Source organism: Pholcus phalangioides, unplaced genomic scaffold (assembly GCF_987345545.1).
Source record: "Pholcus phalangioides strain wild (caught in Gottingen) unplaced genomic scaffold, Ppha-v1.0 ptg000015l_1, whole genome shotgun sequence".
Lineage (NCBI taxonomy): Eukaryota > Metazoa > Arthropoda > Arachnida > Araneae > Pholcidae > Pholcus > Pholcus phalangioides.
Genome location: NW_028301608.1, coordinates 50,061,861 through 50,079,449, shown reverse-complemented (window position 1 = coordinate 50,079,449; position 17,589 = coordinate 50,061,861). Strand labels below are relative to the sequence as shown.

General features: G+C 34.8%; 1 protein-coding gene and 1 pseudogene across 4 annotated transcripts in view; one reads left to right on the top strand and one right to left on the bottom strand.

Moving 5' to 3' along the window:
* The window catches only part of LOC149076154 (sodium/potassium-transporting ATPase subunit alpha-like), a 137,511-nt gene that overhangs the window by 39,803 nt on the left and 80,119 nt on the right, over window positions 1–17,589 (bottom strand). For all 4 annotated transcript variants that reach the window (XM_089243698.1, XM_089243696.1, XM_089243697.1 and 1 more), the window contains exons 2-4: window positions 4,335–4,496; window positions 2,441–2,500; window positions 564–767 (exon numbers count right to left, since the gene is read on the bottom strand). In XM_089243698.1, coding sequence (XP_089099824.1) covers window positions 564–767; window positions 2,441–2,500; window positions 4,335–4,400 — 330 coding nt within the window. In that variant the 5' untranslated portion in view covers window positions 4,401–4,496. The remainder of the gene's footprint in view (window positions 1–563; window positions 768–2,440; window positions 2,501–4,334; window positions 4,497–17,589) is intronic.
* LOC149076155 (U2 spliceosomal RNA) lies at window positions 9,294–9,472 on the top strand (annotated as a pseudogene).

The window sequence follows — 17,589 nt, the reverse complement described above, 5'->3', positions numbered from 1 at the left end:
ATACTTACCGAGGTTGGTGCATTAACCCCTCTGTGTGGGACGCACTGAAGTAGCAATCTTTTTCTGTGGTCATGTCACTGTTTCCATTGCATTCCCCCTACCAGGAAAATTTCTGATAAGGACAAACCAGGTATCGAACTTGTGAAACCTCTAAACATCCTTTGGTACTCAATGAGAGTATCTTATCAACCCAGGCTACTGCACCCTGCTATTACCTATACACCTCGTATATACAAGAATGATATACAAGCAGGGCTGTAACTAGGCTGGGGGGCAATTGGAGCACTGCCCTGGTCCCTAAGCTGAAGGGCCCTCCCCCCACCCACCCACAAAAGTTTACATTTGTTTTCCATAATAATAACCTTCCAAGAGGGGCCCGAAGAAGGCACAATACAGCCCTGTATGCAAATAAGCAAAAAAGTTTTAAGAGCTTAACTTGCCACATTTATTATGCTCAATGCAGAATAAACCAATGATGCCACAATTTTTACATGACATCATTGATGTGTGAATTTACACGATTTGAATGAAACCAAATTAATGAAATATTTGTCAAAACTCACATTGTCTTCAACAGGCCCTTCGGAGGTCCCTGCTTGAATTGAATAAGCGATAAAACAAAGAATAGATCCTATCCACAGTAACAGGGCAAAACCACCAAACAGTTGTTTACAGAACTTCACCCACTCCGGGGTTTTCTTTGGTGGTGTTAATGCATTCGGTCCATCCCGTTCATAGATCTCCCTAGCTTGTTGTGCTGTCAGCCCCTGTGAAAAAAAAAAAAACAATAACGGAATATATATAACTTGTATATAAAGAAAAAATAGAAATGGATTATTCTTGTAAATTAAAAAATATATTGTGTTTCTTTTTGCAATATCTAGGATTGAAGTCATGAAATTTATTCCAAAATGTTGATTTATGAAAGCACTGACGATATCAGAAATGTCTTGAGAATCAAATCATTCCTTTATAATATAAAATTATTTTCCCACTCCAAAATATTTAATTTTCATTTAAATATAACACTTTCTAAAGTAATTAAAATGCACTTTGAGAGAATTCATGGTTTTGGAAATTCTTAACTGCCACAGCAGATGCTTTAGTTGAATATATTGGAGTGACAATGGGTTTGTTTTTCATAGAAAAAGAGATATTTAGACAAAATATTATAAAGACATATTGCTATCTCACAGGCGGAGATGAACATGAAGGCTGGGAGGGGCATGATGATCCAAATTTATATATATATATATATATATATATATATATACACACACACACACACACACTCTGCCATAGGCACTAGGGAGGCATTGTCTGCCGCCCCCCTCCCCATATGTTACCTTCCTTAATGCTTGTCCTGTTTCCGTCTTGTGCGATCCCCAATGATCAGAACATTTTTCCTGACAAATGTACATAGCCCTGTGACAGGTAAGATGCAATTTATGTATTTTATTAGTAAGAATATATTTTCATCTATTCTTTCTTCTTTCATAAAACTATAGGGAGATAAAATGTTTTTAGTTTGGAGCTTTTTTCAAATGTCTTTTTTTCCAGTGAATTAGTGTAGGCTTTCACGGCTAGTGTCTAATTGAAAATAAGGGTTAACTTAGCCTGTCAGGCACCCGTGGGCTTCTATTTCCTTCTAACATTTTGGTCGCAGCTGTGGCGAGCATCTTCAGAGGCAAGTCTGATACTTTTGAGTGGTGACAAGGTACCCTCACCAAGTTTTCCAACTTCACTTTTTATAGTTTGCTGCGATTGGCTGGATATCTCACGCTTATTTTCGATTGGATGAGAATGGTTACTATTTTTTTATAGATCTCTACCAATTCAAAATAGTAACAGAATGAACATGAGCTATCCAGCCAATCGCAGCAAACGATTGCTGGATTTATTATTATTCTACTGGTTCCTTTCCAAATTCGCACAAAAAGAAAAAGTTTGGTGAGCCAGCAAATTACAATTAGTCCTAAGAAATAGTAGTCCTCTCGCTGGTAGTTGCAAAAATATTGTACTGTATGTTTACTATGGTGTATTGCATTATTAAATAAATCATTAGTGTATTGTATTATTGATGAGCGCTTTTATTAGTCATTTTTATGTGAATGAATAATTGTGGAACAAATCATCTGAGTTTACATTATTTCCTATGGGGAAGTTTGATTCGTTATACGAGCGATTTGAATAACGAGCACATTCAAGGGACAAATTAAGCTTGTTACCAAAGTTCCACTATACCAGACTCACCTTTGAAGATGCTCGCAGCAACTGTGGGCAAAACGTTAGCCATTAACTTAAACCATGAAAGTTTCTTTATATCAATAATTATGGATAGTAAGTTGTCAAAAGTTCATAATATTTTTCATACATTTTTTATTTAGCATTGGAAACGTTAAGAAAATACATGAAAACAGATATTAAAAAATCTGCTTACCGTGTCAGAGTTTGTCCTCAACCTGGCTATCAATTCATCCACTGAGATTTTGTGCTCATCCTTTAATGATTAAATGAAAATGAGTCATATTGATTTGCTACATAAACAGCATTAATATAAAAAAAATCAAATAAAGACGATGTTGCATAAATTAAGATTAGTCTAGCAATATATAGTGAAAAATCACCCAAGATCTATTTCTGGTCTCTTATGCAATATTTTGTGATTGATTATTTTAAAAATTATCAACTATTCATAAAAATTTGGGTTAAATTTTATGGGAAATAAAAAATGTGATACCTATCTGGCTACATGACTTTATATACATTCATAAACATATATACAACAGAACAAAATATAGAATTATAAAATATAATACTATTTGTGTCTGTATTATGTAAGGTTAAGTAGTTTTCATGAAAAATTACAGTATTTGATATGAAAAATTTTGATAAGCTTTGTGAATGAGTATTGTGTGGGGTTAAAAGCCTGTTATTATTGTGTATTTAACATTTCGCAAAACTATTTTCGAAGTGCATAGTGATCCAAAACTAATAATAAAAATCTAATAACAATCAATAAATTGCACAATGAATAAGGTGCCCAAAATTTTTACATGAGTTGAGATTATCCTCCTTGGAAAAAGGTTTTTGAGTTTTGATATAGATTTTTATATTATTTGCAGCATTGATTCCAAAAATTCTATTAATTTTTCTATCACATAAGGTTTTTTCACAAAACAATTTCATATTTTGGGTAGAGATAACTCATCGAAATGTTTAGGAACTTTTATTTTTATTACCTCATAAATACATACTTCACTTATATCTTAACTCTGTCATTGTAATGATAGGCCCTAAAATAAATGAAATAACTTTATCAATGATTTACTATATTTATCCATAACAAATCTGCAATCTGATTTGCATGCTGCTTATGTATTACCATTGAAGTTTAATTTTCACTTATGTCAAAAAGTAGATCCCATCTGACAAAACCAATGCCAGATCGGAATCAGCACCCAAAAATCCCCATAAAATTCACTGGTGTATCTGTGTTGTAAACAAATATAGTAAATCATTTCCAAAGTTTCAATGTGGTTTGTATACTGCCTATGCATTACTATTGAAATTTAAATTTCACTTTATCTTAAAAACTAGAAGTGATGGAATTTTTTAATTATTTTTCTAGTAATTAGCATAAAAAACTATAAAAAACTAATTATTTTTAAGAAAGCTTTTTTTTTTTTTTATCACAGACCTGTGTTATGTACATGAATTTTTTAATGGTTTCTTGCTATTCATAGTACAAAATCAAAATTATAGGTGCTGAAAGAGAAACAGATTCTCTGAGATAGTTTTGACTGTTCTTTGCAAACAGCAATTAATCTAAAAATCCAAATGGAAATGTAGAATCACATTCTACCTACAGTTTAGATTTGGGCCCTAGTGACTATTACTTGCTCTTCAAAAAAACCATTAATCTTTGGCACCAGATTCTATTCTAACAAAGATCTGCAATTTCATTTATTGTAATATGGCTGCAATAGCAGAAACATGGTTCACTGCGCTGTTTGGAATAGAACATTGTTTCATGTATAATATGAACATATAAATGAACAAAATCCCGTCAAACATTTTATGTATTTACAGTGAAGATCCCACATTCATCTGCTATCTGAGGCTTGCTTCTTTCATGTTTTTTCTATAATGGGGTACTGATCATTCTTTTTGAATCAGCTCTTGTTCATACATTCAAAAAAAAAAAATACTATGATGGAGAGACGTCAATTGCAGAATCAGTTTAAAAAGTGAGGTTTTGAGTGCATTTTGTTTTAAAAAGGTTCTTATTTCAATTAATAACTTGCACTTAGTGACCACAGTAACATACTTACCATAGACACCTCCTGCTTCAACTCATCCAGATCGGGTTTACCCTTCTTTTTCCCTTTTCCACCCATACCGGTCTTTATAATCTTTGGCTTGCCGTCAGGAGTACGACCGTCGTCCGGAATGCTTGGTGTCACAGCCAATCGGAAGCTATCTGATCGAGCCAACTAACAGAAGACAGAAAAAGATACAGTATATGTGAATAAAATCATCCAATCTTTAAAAAAATGCACAATGGCTTAAATGAGTAATTAGAATAAAAAGTTGATTCGATTGGAGTGGTCATATTACAACCACTTCTTTTTAAACATGATCAAAATATTGATTCAAATATTTTTAAATGCGGTCACTAATCTAAAATGTTATGAACAGTGAGGAACCTAAATTGTAAGACATCTAATCGGTTTTGTCAAACCAAGTTGAATTTTTTTGGAAACTTCAAATTTTGATTGAATAGATTGAGTCAGTTAACTCAACTAAAATTTTTAAATTGCGACGATTAATTGGGCCAGACCTAGTTTTAAGGCAAGTGATGGTTGATACAAAGTCACTGAGCAAGTATAAAATCCTTCCTCTTTTTTGATTTTAAAAGCAGCAACTCATATTCTCATACTAAAATGTGAATAACCTAAATCGATTTCAGAGCAACCACAGATCTACAAATGGTTGGAATTAATATTTTATACAATTCAAAAGTAGATACTGTTGAGACTGGAAGCATAATATCCACTTAAGCATGATTCATTGGCATATCTAATCATAAAAAATACAGTGAAACTGCTTCAATAAATTGATTTATTATGAAGCCTACTTTATTGTGAAATTATGCAAATATAGTTTTTCACATGTGAACGCAACAATCAGACATGAAAACAGTAGTGTAATACACCATTTATCATTTATAGATGGAATATATTAACACTATGAGAAATGCACTGACACAGAGAGTGATACAGTGGAGCCTCGACAGCTGAACACTCCAAGGGGATTGAAAAACATGTTGACTTAGACATGTGTCAAGTTAGCCCACTTTTGACTGATGTCGCACTTGCAAAACGTTTCATTTAAAAAAAAAAATTCAAATACTGTTCATTAAAATTTTTGTATGAAAAGCATTTTTGGGAACTAAAGAGCTCTAATGAGTGTCATGGTATTTTTTAAATTTAGTTTACAATGGAATTTGATTTTAAGATTTTTCAAGATGAAATTTTCAGAAATTTTATTCCGATTTTCTATCTGACTTTGTTCTAAACAGAGTAACCCAGAGATCTTCAATACATGACCCGCGGGCCACATTTACCCTTCGGAGCCTTTTATCATGGCCTGCCAATCATTTTCAGGGAATGAGTGAAAAATATTGAAAGATGATTAGTTATAAAATTAATGAAATTATAGAAATTATCAAAATTTTCAGAATTTTTGAAGCAAAGAATTTCACAATTAGTGGGAAAAATAATTTCATGATTTCTAATATAAATTATTTCACAATTAATAAAAGAATAGCTATTGAAAGAAATAATTTCAAGACATATTGAGAAGGAAATAATTTCAGAATTACCAATTTAAATAATTACAATCATTTAAGGGATTTCAGATTTAAATTAATCGGTAAATCAAACTTTTTCAGAATTGGGAAAATCATTTCAGAACAAATAGTTAAAATTGATAATAAAGTAAATTCAAAAAATAAAGGTTTCCATTATTTTTGCTCCTCAACCTAGGGTCCCACTGGCATCTTCTATTAAGATGTGAATATAAATTTTATTGGAAGCCCTTGTGAATCTGAATTCCATTTTACAATTATAATTACTTCAGTATTAATTGGTGACCCGCAGGCTCTGTGGGAAGTTCCAATTCGATCCAGAGTGTCTGAAAAGTTGGATAACACTGATTGAAAACTACCCAACATGTGGGGGAGAATCTTTGACATATATCAATCAATCAACAAACGGCAGAAACTAATGTAAAATTTTTTGAATTCATCAAGACATAGGCCCTTTCTGAAAAAGTTGCGATAAAGCAGCATAAATCACAGTCGGCTTAAGTGAGATATAGTCACCATGTGTCGAGTTATACAAGTTTTACCCTCATCAAATTTTGTATTGTGCCAACTATGGAATAATATATGTCGAGTTACTGGGAATGTGGAGTTATCAAGGTTGCACCGAATCTTTAGGACCTAATTTTGTCATAATTATAGGACAGTATAATTTATATGTCTTTCACTACAAAAGCAAATGGAAAAATTCATCATCCAATTAAGAAGTATTATTTTCATCATGTTTGATGAATTTGGACTGAAAATAAGCACTTATTTTGTTGGTAAATTTGACTAATGTGAAATCCAATCTTATTTCTCCCTATTAGTGCATGGGAATAAAGCTAAGCAATCATTCACCATAAAATTGCTATCCTCTTATCTGGTATCCCCTTACAGATGTTTGTGTGTGCAAAATCAACTGACCAAGATTAAGTGTATTTGAGGTTGATTACTGTAAAAGTGTCATGCCATTCCTCCCCCTCCATGAAGTAACACTGTTTAAAAAATTTCACCATGTGAAGATTTGTACAAAATTTATATTTTACATGTGAATTATTAAAATTTTTCACATGGTAATCTTGAACACTTTACTGAGAATTCCATAATGAAAAAATCCTTTTTCAAATATGGACTTGATTGAATAGGAGACATTTTTGGAAATCCAATTTTTATATTTTGATGATACAAAAGTTACGATATTAAAAAGTTTTATGCTTTCAACTAGTTTTGTTTCCTTGCATATTCTAGATTTTAGTTGACTACCAGTAAGTGATTTTTGCCTTTATAGGTCATGTAGCAAAAACAAAGGAATTCAAGTAGTTCATTCAAAGAAATAACTGATAAAAATTTTCTTCTGAAGTGTAAATGTGCTACAATGAACATCTAAACATAACGAACAAGTTTCAGTCATGGATGCTCTTTGATTAGATCTGATGCAACAAATAAACTTTTTGGTTCCTTAAAGTTTGTAATTTCTTCTTCCCGTCTTGGTATTTTCCCCATTTCTGTCGATATAACTTTAAAAATTTTGTGTTGTCCTCCAATCTTGAATCAGGGAAATTAAATTTTAGGTTTCAATGCAATTTTCTACTTGTCATGGGAGCCTGGAGCCCAAGATTGGTCGTCATAATCTTTGTGTCCATTGCTTCATATTCTTATAATAAAACACTGCAGGGGGCATAACCTAGGACCCCAAGTGCATATCAGACCTCTTGATAATGAGATATGGTAATATGATTTTCAAAAGTATGTGAATAAGTAGGCCGCAATTCTGGCTAGGTAAAGGGCCCCAGAAAATAACTTCTGGGGGATCCATAGCTTTCAAAATGAAAAAAAGAAATTCTTATATAAGATAGTATATAGCTCTGTAAAAACGGTAAGTTGATTCTTTTTCATCTAATCTCAGACTCGGACTCTTAGATACCTCTCCATCCCTCGTTGAGAACCGCTGATGTGACTGATAGGGCGAGAAAGATTTCAATATGACAAAGCCGGGACACGCAGCTTATTCGCACAAAGTATCGCTAATTTAGACCCAAACATTGCTCAGTTTTGACAAATTTGTATATTATTTTCAACGAAAAAACTTGAAAATCAGTGAAGATAGGTCCGCAAAACATTCGGTCACTCCAACTATGCAGAATCGCAAATAAATTCTTCTCCATATTGAACTTCCACCGGGAAGCAAATCGATGAATTATGAGAAAGGACTGCCTTAACGTACGTTGCACGTGTCCTAAAAATGATAACGGGCCCGAATAACTAAAGCTCGCCTTAAAAAAAGAAATCAAATCTCGAAAAATACGAGTAGAGATATCAACTTATTCAACGAGCCACTAGACTTTTGGTAACCCCGTTATTAGAAAACTTGCCAACTTTTTTTCCTCCAGCCACCCACCTTATTAGAGTCAAACTCGTTTGGCACGGAAAAGAAAGAAAAAGGTTTCGAACGTGTGAATCCATAAGAACCGAAACGTGAATCATTTCAATAATCGAAGATGATTCAAAGCAACGACCGAATGATAGAAATATCGTAAACACCTGTCACCCACAGCCGGCAGAGCAGCTGCGGAATGAACAGAATTATCACGAGGATTAAAATGGGGAGAGAAACGCGGTGTATGGCTGCACCCATAATTTTCCAACTGATTCGGGATAGTAATAAAAAGAGAAAATTCAAATATCTTAATAATTATTGACACAAGAAAGGGCAATATAAAGAGGCCTTATGAAGATAAACTCTATTCGCCAAGTCTGATCACGTCTTTAATTTTCTTTTTTGGTGTTTCTGGGAAGCAGGTTGAGGAAACCTGAAAAGAGAAAAGCCACAAGCATGGTGGTTGGTGGTGGTGGTGGATTTCTCCTCTTATTTCTATCACGGCTCGAGCACGTGGTGCCTGCCTGACTGCCAGCAGCGTGCGAGGACGAATGCAGCGAACCCACCAGCAACAACCCCGACCGACCATCGCTTCCCCGGGGCCAGAGAAAGATTATTATTAAACGCTTTTACATCCGACGAAACGCATTGACGTCATGGCAGCCAGACAGCATATAGGACGGTGAATAAGGACGTATATGCAGTTATTATTTTTTGTCTGGCGCGAAACGAAACAAGGCACGATTAATATTCCGATACATGCTATGACTAAATAATGAGAAATCAAGACAGTGAAGTAATTTGTTTTTTATCCCGACTTGAATTGCTTAAAATGAAAATTAGAAAAAAAATATGTAATGGAGGTAATATGGAATTACGATACACAAGTCTAAGCGCATAATCCAGATCTGCCCTTGGTGGTTGTGCGACAAGTGCGGAGGCAACGGGCCCCGCGGTTCGTGGGGGCCTTGCACTCACGGTAATAGAGGTGAAGAAATATATACCTATCAAAATACAATTGTAGTTAACTACTACTTATGAACTGCTATCGCTTCTCGGCCTTTTGTCTAAGATCTAAGTGCAGTACTTAATATCCGGAAAGTATCCTGTAAATATGTGGGGACAAGATATTAAACTTATTTTTGGAACAGGGCAGAGTGCTTTCAGCTTGCTGAACCTTTGCTCTCTCAATATTTCACTAATGAACTACTGATATTGCAGCATAGGCTATCAATTGCACTAAACAATGTGTGTAAGCTTCAACTGATTTAATTCCCGAATTTTCATTAATTCTGGAATTATTTCTCTCATTAACTTCAAATCAATTCTGGGATTTTTTTCTCATTAATTCCTAATTTCCATCAATTTGAGATTTTTTTTCACTCATTAGTTCTGAATTTCCATCGGTGAGTAGATATTTCTCTGCATTTGTATATTCTGTGATAATGCATAAATATTAATCTTGCATGCCCCCCCCCCCACACACACACAATATATACAAAATCGGGCCAAAGAGCCCCGAAATTGTATGCCTGATTCGTCCGGGTCCCTGGAAAAATCTGCTGAACCTCTACAATAGCGTTTCTTAATATTTTCCGCCCTTGCGGAACCCTTGAAATATCCATGTTATAAGGAGAGAACTAGCATAACCACCATGATTTTAGAGAACCCTCTACTTTTTATGTGTTCTCTGGATGCCTGTAACATTACCAGAGTATTTCTGACGACACCCCTACGATGTTTCGGAAACCCCGGCTGAGAGTTCTTGCTCCATGAGTATCTGAGCTACTTTTCAAGAGGAACGTCCTGGTTACATTGTGGATAGGGATGATTAGTCAAAAGCCATGTCGAATATAATGTTTTTTCTTCCCACACACACACAGAAAAGCAGACCCACACAGACACACTATATAGTCATTGGATAGAAGATTATCAGAAATACAGGGTGCCCTGTAAGTGCTAATGCAACCTTTATTTCACATTCGTCCGTAGTACAGGTATGATTCCAATTTGAACAATGCTCAAAAAGGCTTTCAAAACATTACTGTGCACCAATATTCAGAAAAGAATACAGTGTCACAAAATAATCTAAATTTTATACGCCCCCTTGCTTTTTAACATCCAATTAAAAATTTGTTGCCCTGTATCTGCTGGGGCTAAAAGAAAAGACTCCTAGTGCAATATTCGCTAAGGTATTTGAATTCAAAAACCGGAGAAAACTTATAAAAGAACAGCAATAACTAACAGAGAACGCTCCTTTCCCAACTTTGCTCCGAATTTTGAATTCAAATATCTCAGCGAACATCGCTGCACTTAGGCACTTGCAATTTTTTTGGCATCAGGAGAAACAGGGCAACAACTTTCTAATTAGAAGTTAGAGTACGCGGGGTGGGGGGGGGGGGAGACTGTATAAAAAATTTAGATGCTTTTTTTTTTTACACAGTATTTTCGCTCTCAAAACTGGTACATGGTAATTTTTGAACGCCTTTTGTGCATTTTTCAAATTGAAACCATAACCTCTACCACGGACGGTTGATGAGATAAAAGTCAAATTAGCATTTACAAGACACCCTGTATATAGCCTTTTTACCCTGTATTATGTTTTTCTTATGAGCTTAAATAACTCATTGATTTTTTTTTAATGTGCTACTGAAGAGCACAACGTCCAGGGTTGTTTGGTTTAAACCATGTTGGTTTAACCCATGGTTTAAACCTTGGTTTTAACCAAGTGGTTTTTTTCAAAAAATCTAATAAAAGTTGTCTAAATATTTTTTTTCCTTGAAAAATATCATATTGGTTCATTATTAGCCAAAATGTTTCACTTTTACCACATTTTATATCCTTGGGGTACATTCCGATGGTATATCTTTAAATGACATAAGATTTTATAAGTGGGTTTTTTTCAAAAAGTCTCAGAAAAGTGGCCAGAATATATATATATTTTTCATATGAAGTATCTTAGTTATTTAAAGTTATATATATAAAAGCTAAAATTTCTCATTCTTACAACATTTTCTAACCTTTGGCTACATTCTGATGCTCTATCTTTAGCAAATTCATGAATAAGGATTGCATCACACATCTAAATGTAGTGGTGTATTATCTCACAGGGTTTCTTTTTCCCTTCACAAAGAAGCAGTTACAGTAGTGACACCATCATGCTACGGCCAGGTGGTCCTATAATCCAATAAAGACACCAACTGTCCTTAAAGGACAAAGACTAGTGTACTAGTTGTTACATTACCTCACATACATTTTCATTTTCTTTCCCATAAGAAGTAGCACATCTCCTACTGTATATCTCCGTGTCTTAATATTAAAAAAAAAAAATAGAAATAGGTTTTTTTTTATACTTTCACACACACACTGTTAAGCCCAGTTAATCAAGGTTCTACTGCATAGTAGTAACAGATTTATGAAAAATAATCAGCTATATACAGGGTGATTATAATTTAAGTTTTGATTCCAAAACCATTATGTCCAAAACAATAAGTACTGATCCGAATGACTTGAAAATTTGCTTGGATACTCCTGAAGCAATGGAAGTTTCTTTCGCAAAAGAAAAAAGTGCAAAATGTGCAAGTAGATGATACTGTACTTGGCCAGCAGTATAATCTATTTTGTGCAACCACATCATTTCGGCACTTCCACAGCATCAGTGTGTGGATAGAACTTCTATCAAGATGCACATTGCAATACCAGCAAAGCAGCTGCTGAAGACCCATTTTGACAGGATGCACCTTAACTCTTGCAACTTCTGGCTGTGGGGGGTACCTCAAATGTTATAAACAGTGGTCAGATTGCAAACTTTGGTGAATTGCAATCTCCAGCACATTCCCCATATGTTAGAAGTTCCTCAGGAATATTAACGGGGGGGGGGGGGGACGACGTTTGGTTTAATAAAGCTGAATTGCAAGATTGCAAGCACATCCACATTATGACCATGGCATACTCTGATTCTGTTGTTGTCAACCTCAGGTTGGACAACATATTTAACATTTCTTAAGTAAATTGCAGTTATTTGTTCAATTACTTCATTTTTTTTTGTTTCCATGAATTATGAAATCGTGCAATGCTATAATTAAGGTATCATTTTGCCATGACTGGCTATCGTTTCCATTCTGCGAGCAAATTTCCCACATGTTGGATGATGTCATTAATTTTACATTTTTAAGTATTTTTTCCACTTTATCAAATAAAATTGAATTTCTTCACGAATATTCTTGTCAATTTTCAAGTCATTTTGACAATCGTTCTTTTTTTACAGTGTTTTGAAATCAGAACCTTAGTTATAATCGCCCTGTATATCGTAAATCATTGTTAATTAATCTGTATTATTTATGCTTCATTAAATACATTATATTCACCTAATTTTTATTACTTTTTGCAAAATAGCTTCCCAATTAAGTACATTGAAAGTAACTGGAGAAAAACCTTTATATATATTATATGATTAATAATAACATTAAAAGAATTTTCAAAGACACAGTAATCCATTGAGTTGAGCAAAAAATAATTAAATTGCATAAGTTGGTTTTTGTGAAAATGTAATAAATATTTATTGATTAATTAATCAATAAATATTTAGCATGGGAATAGTGTTAATTACATTAATAAACATTTTATTTTAGTTAATTATTAGAAGTTTGAATGATTTTTCATAAATTTCATTGTTTTTAATGTTAATACTATTCAAACCAAAAAAACCTGGTTTAAACCAAAAAAACCCGGTTTTTTGGTTTTTTTCAAAAAAAAAAACCCCGGTTTTTTTACCAACCTTGACAACGTCCCTCCTAATCACTATCTCACCCATGTGAAATTCAACTCCTTTACGCGATTATTTTGCGGATACCTGTACTTTCAGGTATAAATTTTCAGTAATTTCAAATACATTAGTTAGCATAAAACATGAAATGCCCCCCCACCTTCCACTAAAATTACAGAAACCAATGAAATAACTGTACAAACAAAAATTAGTTTTCCAGTTCCATCCTCAAATAATTCTTTTGGGAACCTATTTTCCTTCAGATAAAGACATTGGCAACGCAATTATTGGGACGGAAATTATTAGTTTTTTCGTTAGTAAAAATGTGTGTGTGTGAGGCGGAAAAAACCCCGCAATCAAGACATACATCTTGCGACTCTTTTCTGTTTTATATAATCACCCGCCCACATACATACATACATACAACTCAAGGAGGGGGGAAAAAGAAACTCAACGATTTCTATATTAAGTGAGTAAACAATTCTGCTTAATTTCATGTCATTTCACAAGCTTCAGAAAGCGGCGAGAACCAGTTGGTGTTTAGAACAGTTTAGACAGCGGAAATTGTATGCCTAATGGCTTTTCACATCGGCGTCGAGAACAGTTAATCACGCTAAAAACAACATTTTTGTTGGAGAAACACGTTTCCTTCTATCCTACTTTCACCGAGATTTACAGCAAAAGAAATAAAAAAAAAAATAGCAACAATAAAATATGCATAAATAATAAATATACATTCAAGCATCGCTATGACAATATTTTTTTTAAACCACCTATACTCTAATGTTAACCTCTTCTCGATACGATATCCTTTACCACGATAAAACGGTATTTCTTCGGATTTCGCTCGAAATATCCTTTAATATATTTTTGAACTCGTCACATATTTCAGTTCTTCCGAGGGCGTCTTCAATAATATCGGTATTTAGTACCACCTGATTACCGAAAGTTTTGTTTTCGGCATCGCTACTTTTCATGATGTGATAGGTGCATCACTATAAACCTGTTTACAGAGGCAATACATTGAATTGAATTTTGTTTAGGGACCGTTCAAGTATTACGTAAGCAAATTTTCAGCCATTTTTGACCCCCCCCCCCTTGTCAGCAAAATTTCGTCATCAGCTCTGCCCCTCTGAATCCTAACTCATATTTTCATAAAGGGTGGTTGATGACGTAAGCATTATCCAAACCCCCCTCCCCATCAAAAGTCAGCAAATCGGAAACCCCCTCCCCCCATCGATGATGACGTAATACTTGAATGACCCCTTATTAAGTAATTCATTAAATTCTTTAAGCGGCGAATAAATACTCAAAAGCGTATTTTTTTTTACACACAACAAGCATTACACAAACTACACGTCAGGTTCGCTACACATACACGCACATTCCAACAGGTCCCCGAAAAAACTCAACTTTACACTTTTTTCCAATTTAAGGGGCCCAATACTTTCTTCTGCGCCCGGGGCCTCAACCGACCTTAATCCGCTTCTGGATTAAGGATTGATTCTCCCCCATGCATAGGAGGGAAAAACAGATTCGAGCAAATGAATATTAAAGGCAAGGTTGGTCGTGACAAACGTTATTTTACCATTTCCAATATAATCCAGGGTTTACAAAATCCCCGGCTCCAGGTTACCACGGCGACTAGAACATTGATATTTGCACATAAAATTTTCATGTGATTGATAAGTTCGAGTCTTAAGGATTACACAAAATTATGTTTAACGGCCCCAGCCATATCATAAAAATGAAATACCATTTTTTCCTGATGTAGTCTCGTGTCGAGTACTTCTCGACATAGGACTGCAAAAGCACAAGTGACCAGCGGTATATTTCCGAATCACTGAAGTATGAGCGGCGTATTTACAGATGAGTTACATTACCTGCGGCACTGTTTCAGATCACTTGAGTAACCAGCAGTGCTGCCATAGATCACCAAATTAAGTGGTCACGACACGTTTCCAAATTAGTAAAGTGGACCGCACTCTCCCGAAGGTTGAACAACCTTGATCTAAATATTGCACCTACATTTTCATTGGTTTCAAGCTTCCGTACTGTTCAGATGGTTTTTGGAGAAGGCTTGTCTAAATAAAAAAAAAAAAAAAACAGCATATATTCCCATTCTCAGTGGTCCACAAACCAACAATCAATCACTCAAACGACAGGGGAAATCCCCATTGGCGCTCTCATCCTTTCTGTAATTGCCATCCCTTTGACATCACCGAGATGAACACACGCAAGCGCCAGGGTCTTCCTTATCCACAGACGCGCTCGTATAAGTTTCGAAATTCTAAATAAAAGAAGGTAACGTTAAAGTAATGATAGTCAAACCAGCACACACAGAAAGAAGATAAATCTCGACAACGCCGGTTCCAACCCGTTTCTTCCGGTCTGCAATCAATTGGGCCACGTCTGGTTGTTGTGTGTATTTTTTGTGTGTGTGTGTGTGTGTTGAAAGGGTTTTTCTCCTCTCACGCAAATTCTATTAATCAAGGCAAAACAGAATTTCTTATGCAACACATTTTTTTTTTTCACCCGATGAATATGAAAAGCATGACCTAAAAATAACGAAATCAATCAACCCTGTTAGTAAAAGAAATTTCCACTCCACAAGTTGTAAGTTATTGATCATTATCGAGTCCATATCATTTAACGGCTTTTCATCGACGATGAATAGGAGGACTCTGAGAACATATATTTTGTACTGCATCAGATATATTTTGTATCACATATTTCCGATTATATCATATACGCGAGCATGAATGAAGTTCGCCTGTTCAATCGCAATAGGGTAAAGTGAGGGCAATATGGCCATTTTAAGCTTCAGCAAATTTCGCAGAGGCTTATACGATAAATTCCGAAAAACAGATAACGTTAAAAAAATACTTTAAAGAGTATTGTTAAAAGAAGAAAAAAAGATTCCACGGTACATGTTCTCAATGGAAAATAATGAAAAAAATAGTTTTCCTTCAAACAGTCTACCTCTTGATAATGTTCCCAACAGGTGACCAATATGGCCAATGAAATCCTCAACGTACTTATCTCAATAAATTAATGGGCATTTTCACGCAAGAACTTATTGATTTGAAAACGTTAATTGACCGAGAGAGAGAGCAAACTTATGATTTAAAATTAAATACAAAAATAAAGATGCACACATCCCCCCACCCAGAAAATAAATTTAAGTTTTAACTCAGTTATATAAAATAATGAATCAAAATTAAAATTTTTTTTATGGGAATTGACACATTTGGCGAATATAAATCCCTTTTCTTCCTTCTCAGTGAATTAAAATTGGGGAAGGGAGCCCCTAGAGACCAAGGCCTCATGAAATTTCTGACAAAAGAAATTTGATACTCGCACAAGCGCAGTGAATATAGCGTACCTGACCATAAAACCAACCTGTTGAATATTCTAAGCCTAAATGGCAGACAGAATTTTATGCAGATTGAAATTGAAGTGAATGCAGTTGAACCATCATTAAAAACTGCACGTCATGATTAACAAGCTAAAGTTGTGGAATAATGGAAAAAGTAAATAAAATAAGGCCAGTGTCCAAACAAACAGCTAGACAGTATAACAAAATTTCGAATTCCGATCAAAACAAAAAAAAAAAACAAAAAAAAAAAAAATTGGGGAAGGAAGAGATCTGGCCATATTACCGTCAGACAACTTACAATAGATTCTAAAAATTGAATACACACAATAAAATATTGGCACAAAGGTATTCTCCAACGACAAACAGTTGTAAAACCATCCGTGAAGGGTATCTCAAGCAGGGTCGGACAAATATTTTGCCCGAGGCACGTGAAAATTTTGACTGGGCATGATTCGACCCCTCGACGAGGGCATTTATATATACACTGATAATTGAATATTTTCGTTTTAAACTTTTAGAGATTTGTTTAGCCGTGATCTCGGCATATCAATCTGATGTGGGTTCATATCCAAATTTATTACGGGAGATAGTGCATCTACTTTCTTACAGAAACCACTCTTGATGGTCCTCATGTCCTGCGGTTAGATATCGTGACATGCTCGAAAAATTTACAATAAAGGACTAACCCTTTCTATGCAAGAGGGTGCACCTCCTGGAGTTCAAATACCTCTTGCATCTATATCTCAAAAACGATAGAGTTTGCATCTTACCTAATGTCTGGTTCCATATGAGGTGAATGTCGGAGCAATTTCTACATTGAGAGAAACGGAAGATAGTGAAGTGTAGAGCGCAAACTGTGCAGCATACCAAGCACTAATAACACGATTTGAGTCACAAGTGTAAAGTTATTGGAAGTATCGATAGGGTTCAGACCTAATATTTGTACAAATGCCATGGAGATTGTGGCAAATATTGGGAAGTGGTGGGGGAAGGGGTGCTCAAGCCAACGGCTGGATAAAAGTTTACGTCTATGGTTTGAGTAGAATGGAGAACATATCCAGCAACATCAATGTCAATATCACACTACTTGCTGAAACCGTCTTACATTCTTCTAAACTAGCGTTTCTCCAAAGAGGGTAATATCGTGATGTAATGGGCCCAGGCAGGCGTTAGAAGCTATGGATTTAGGATCCAATCTA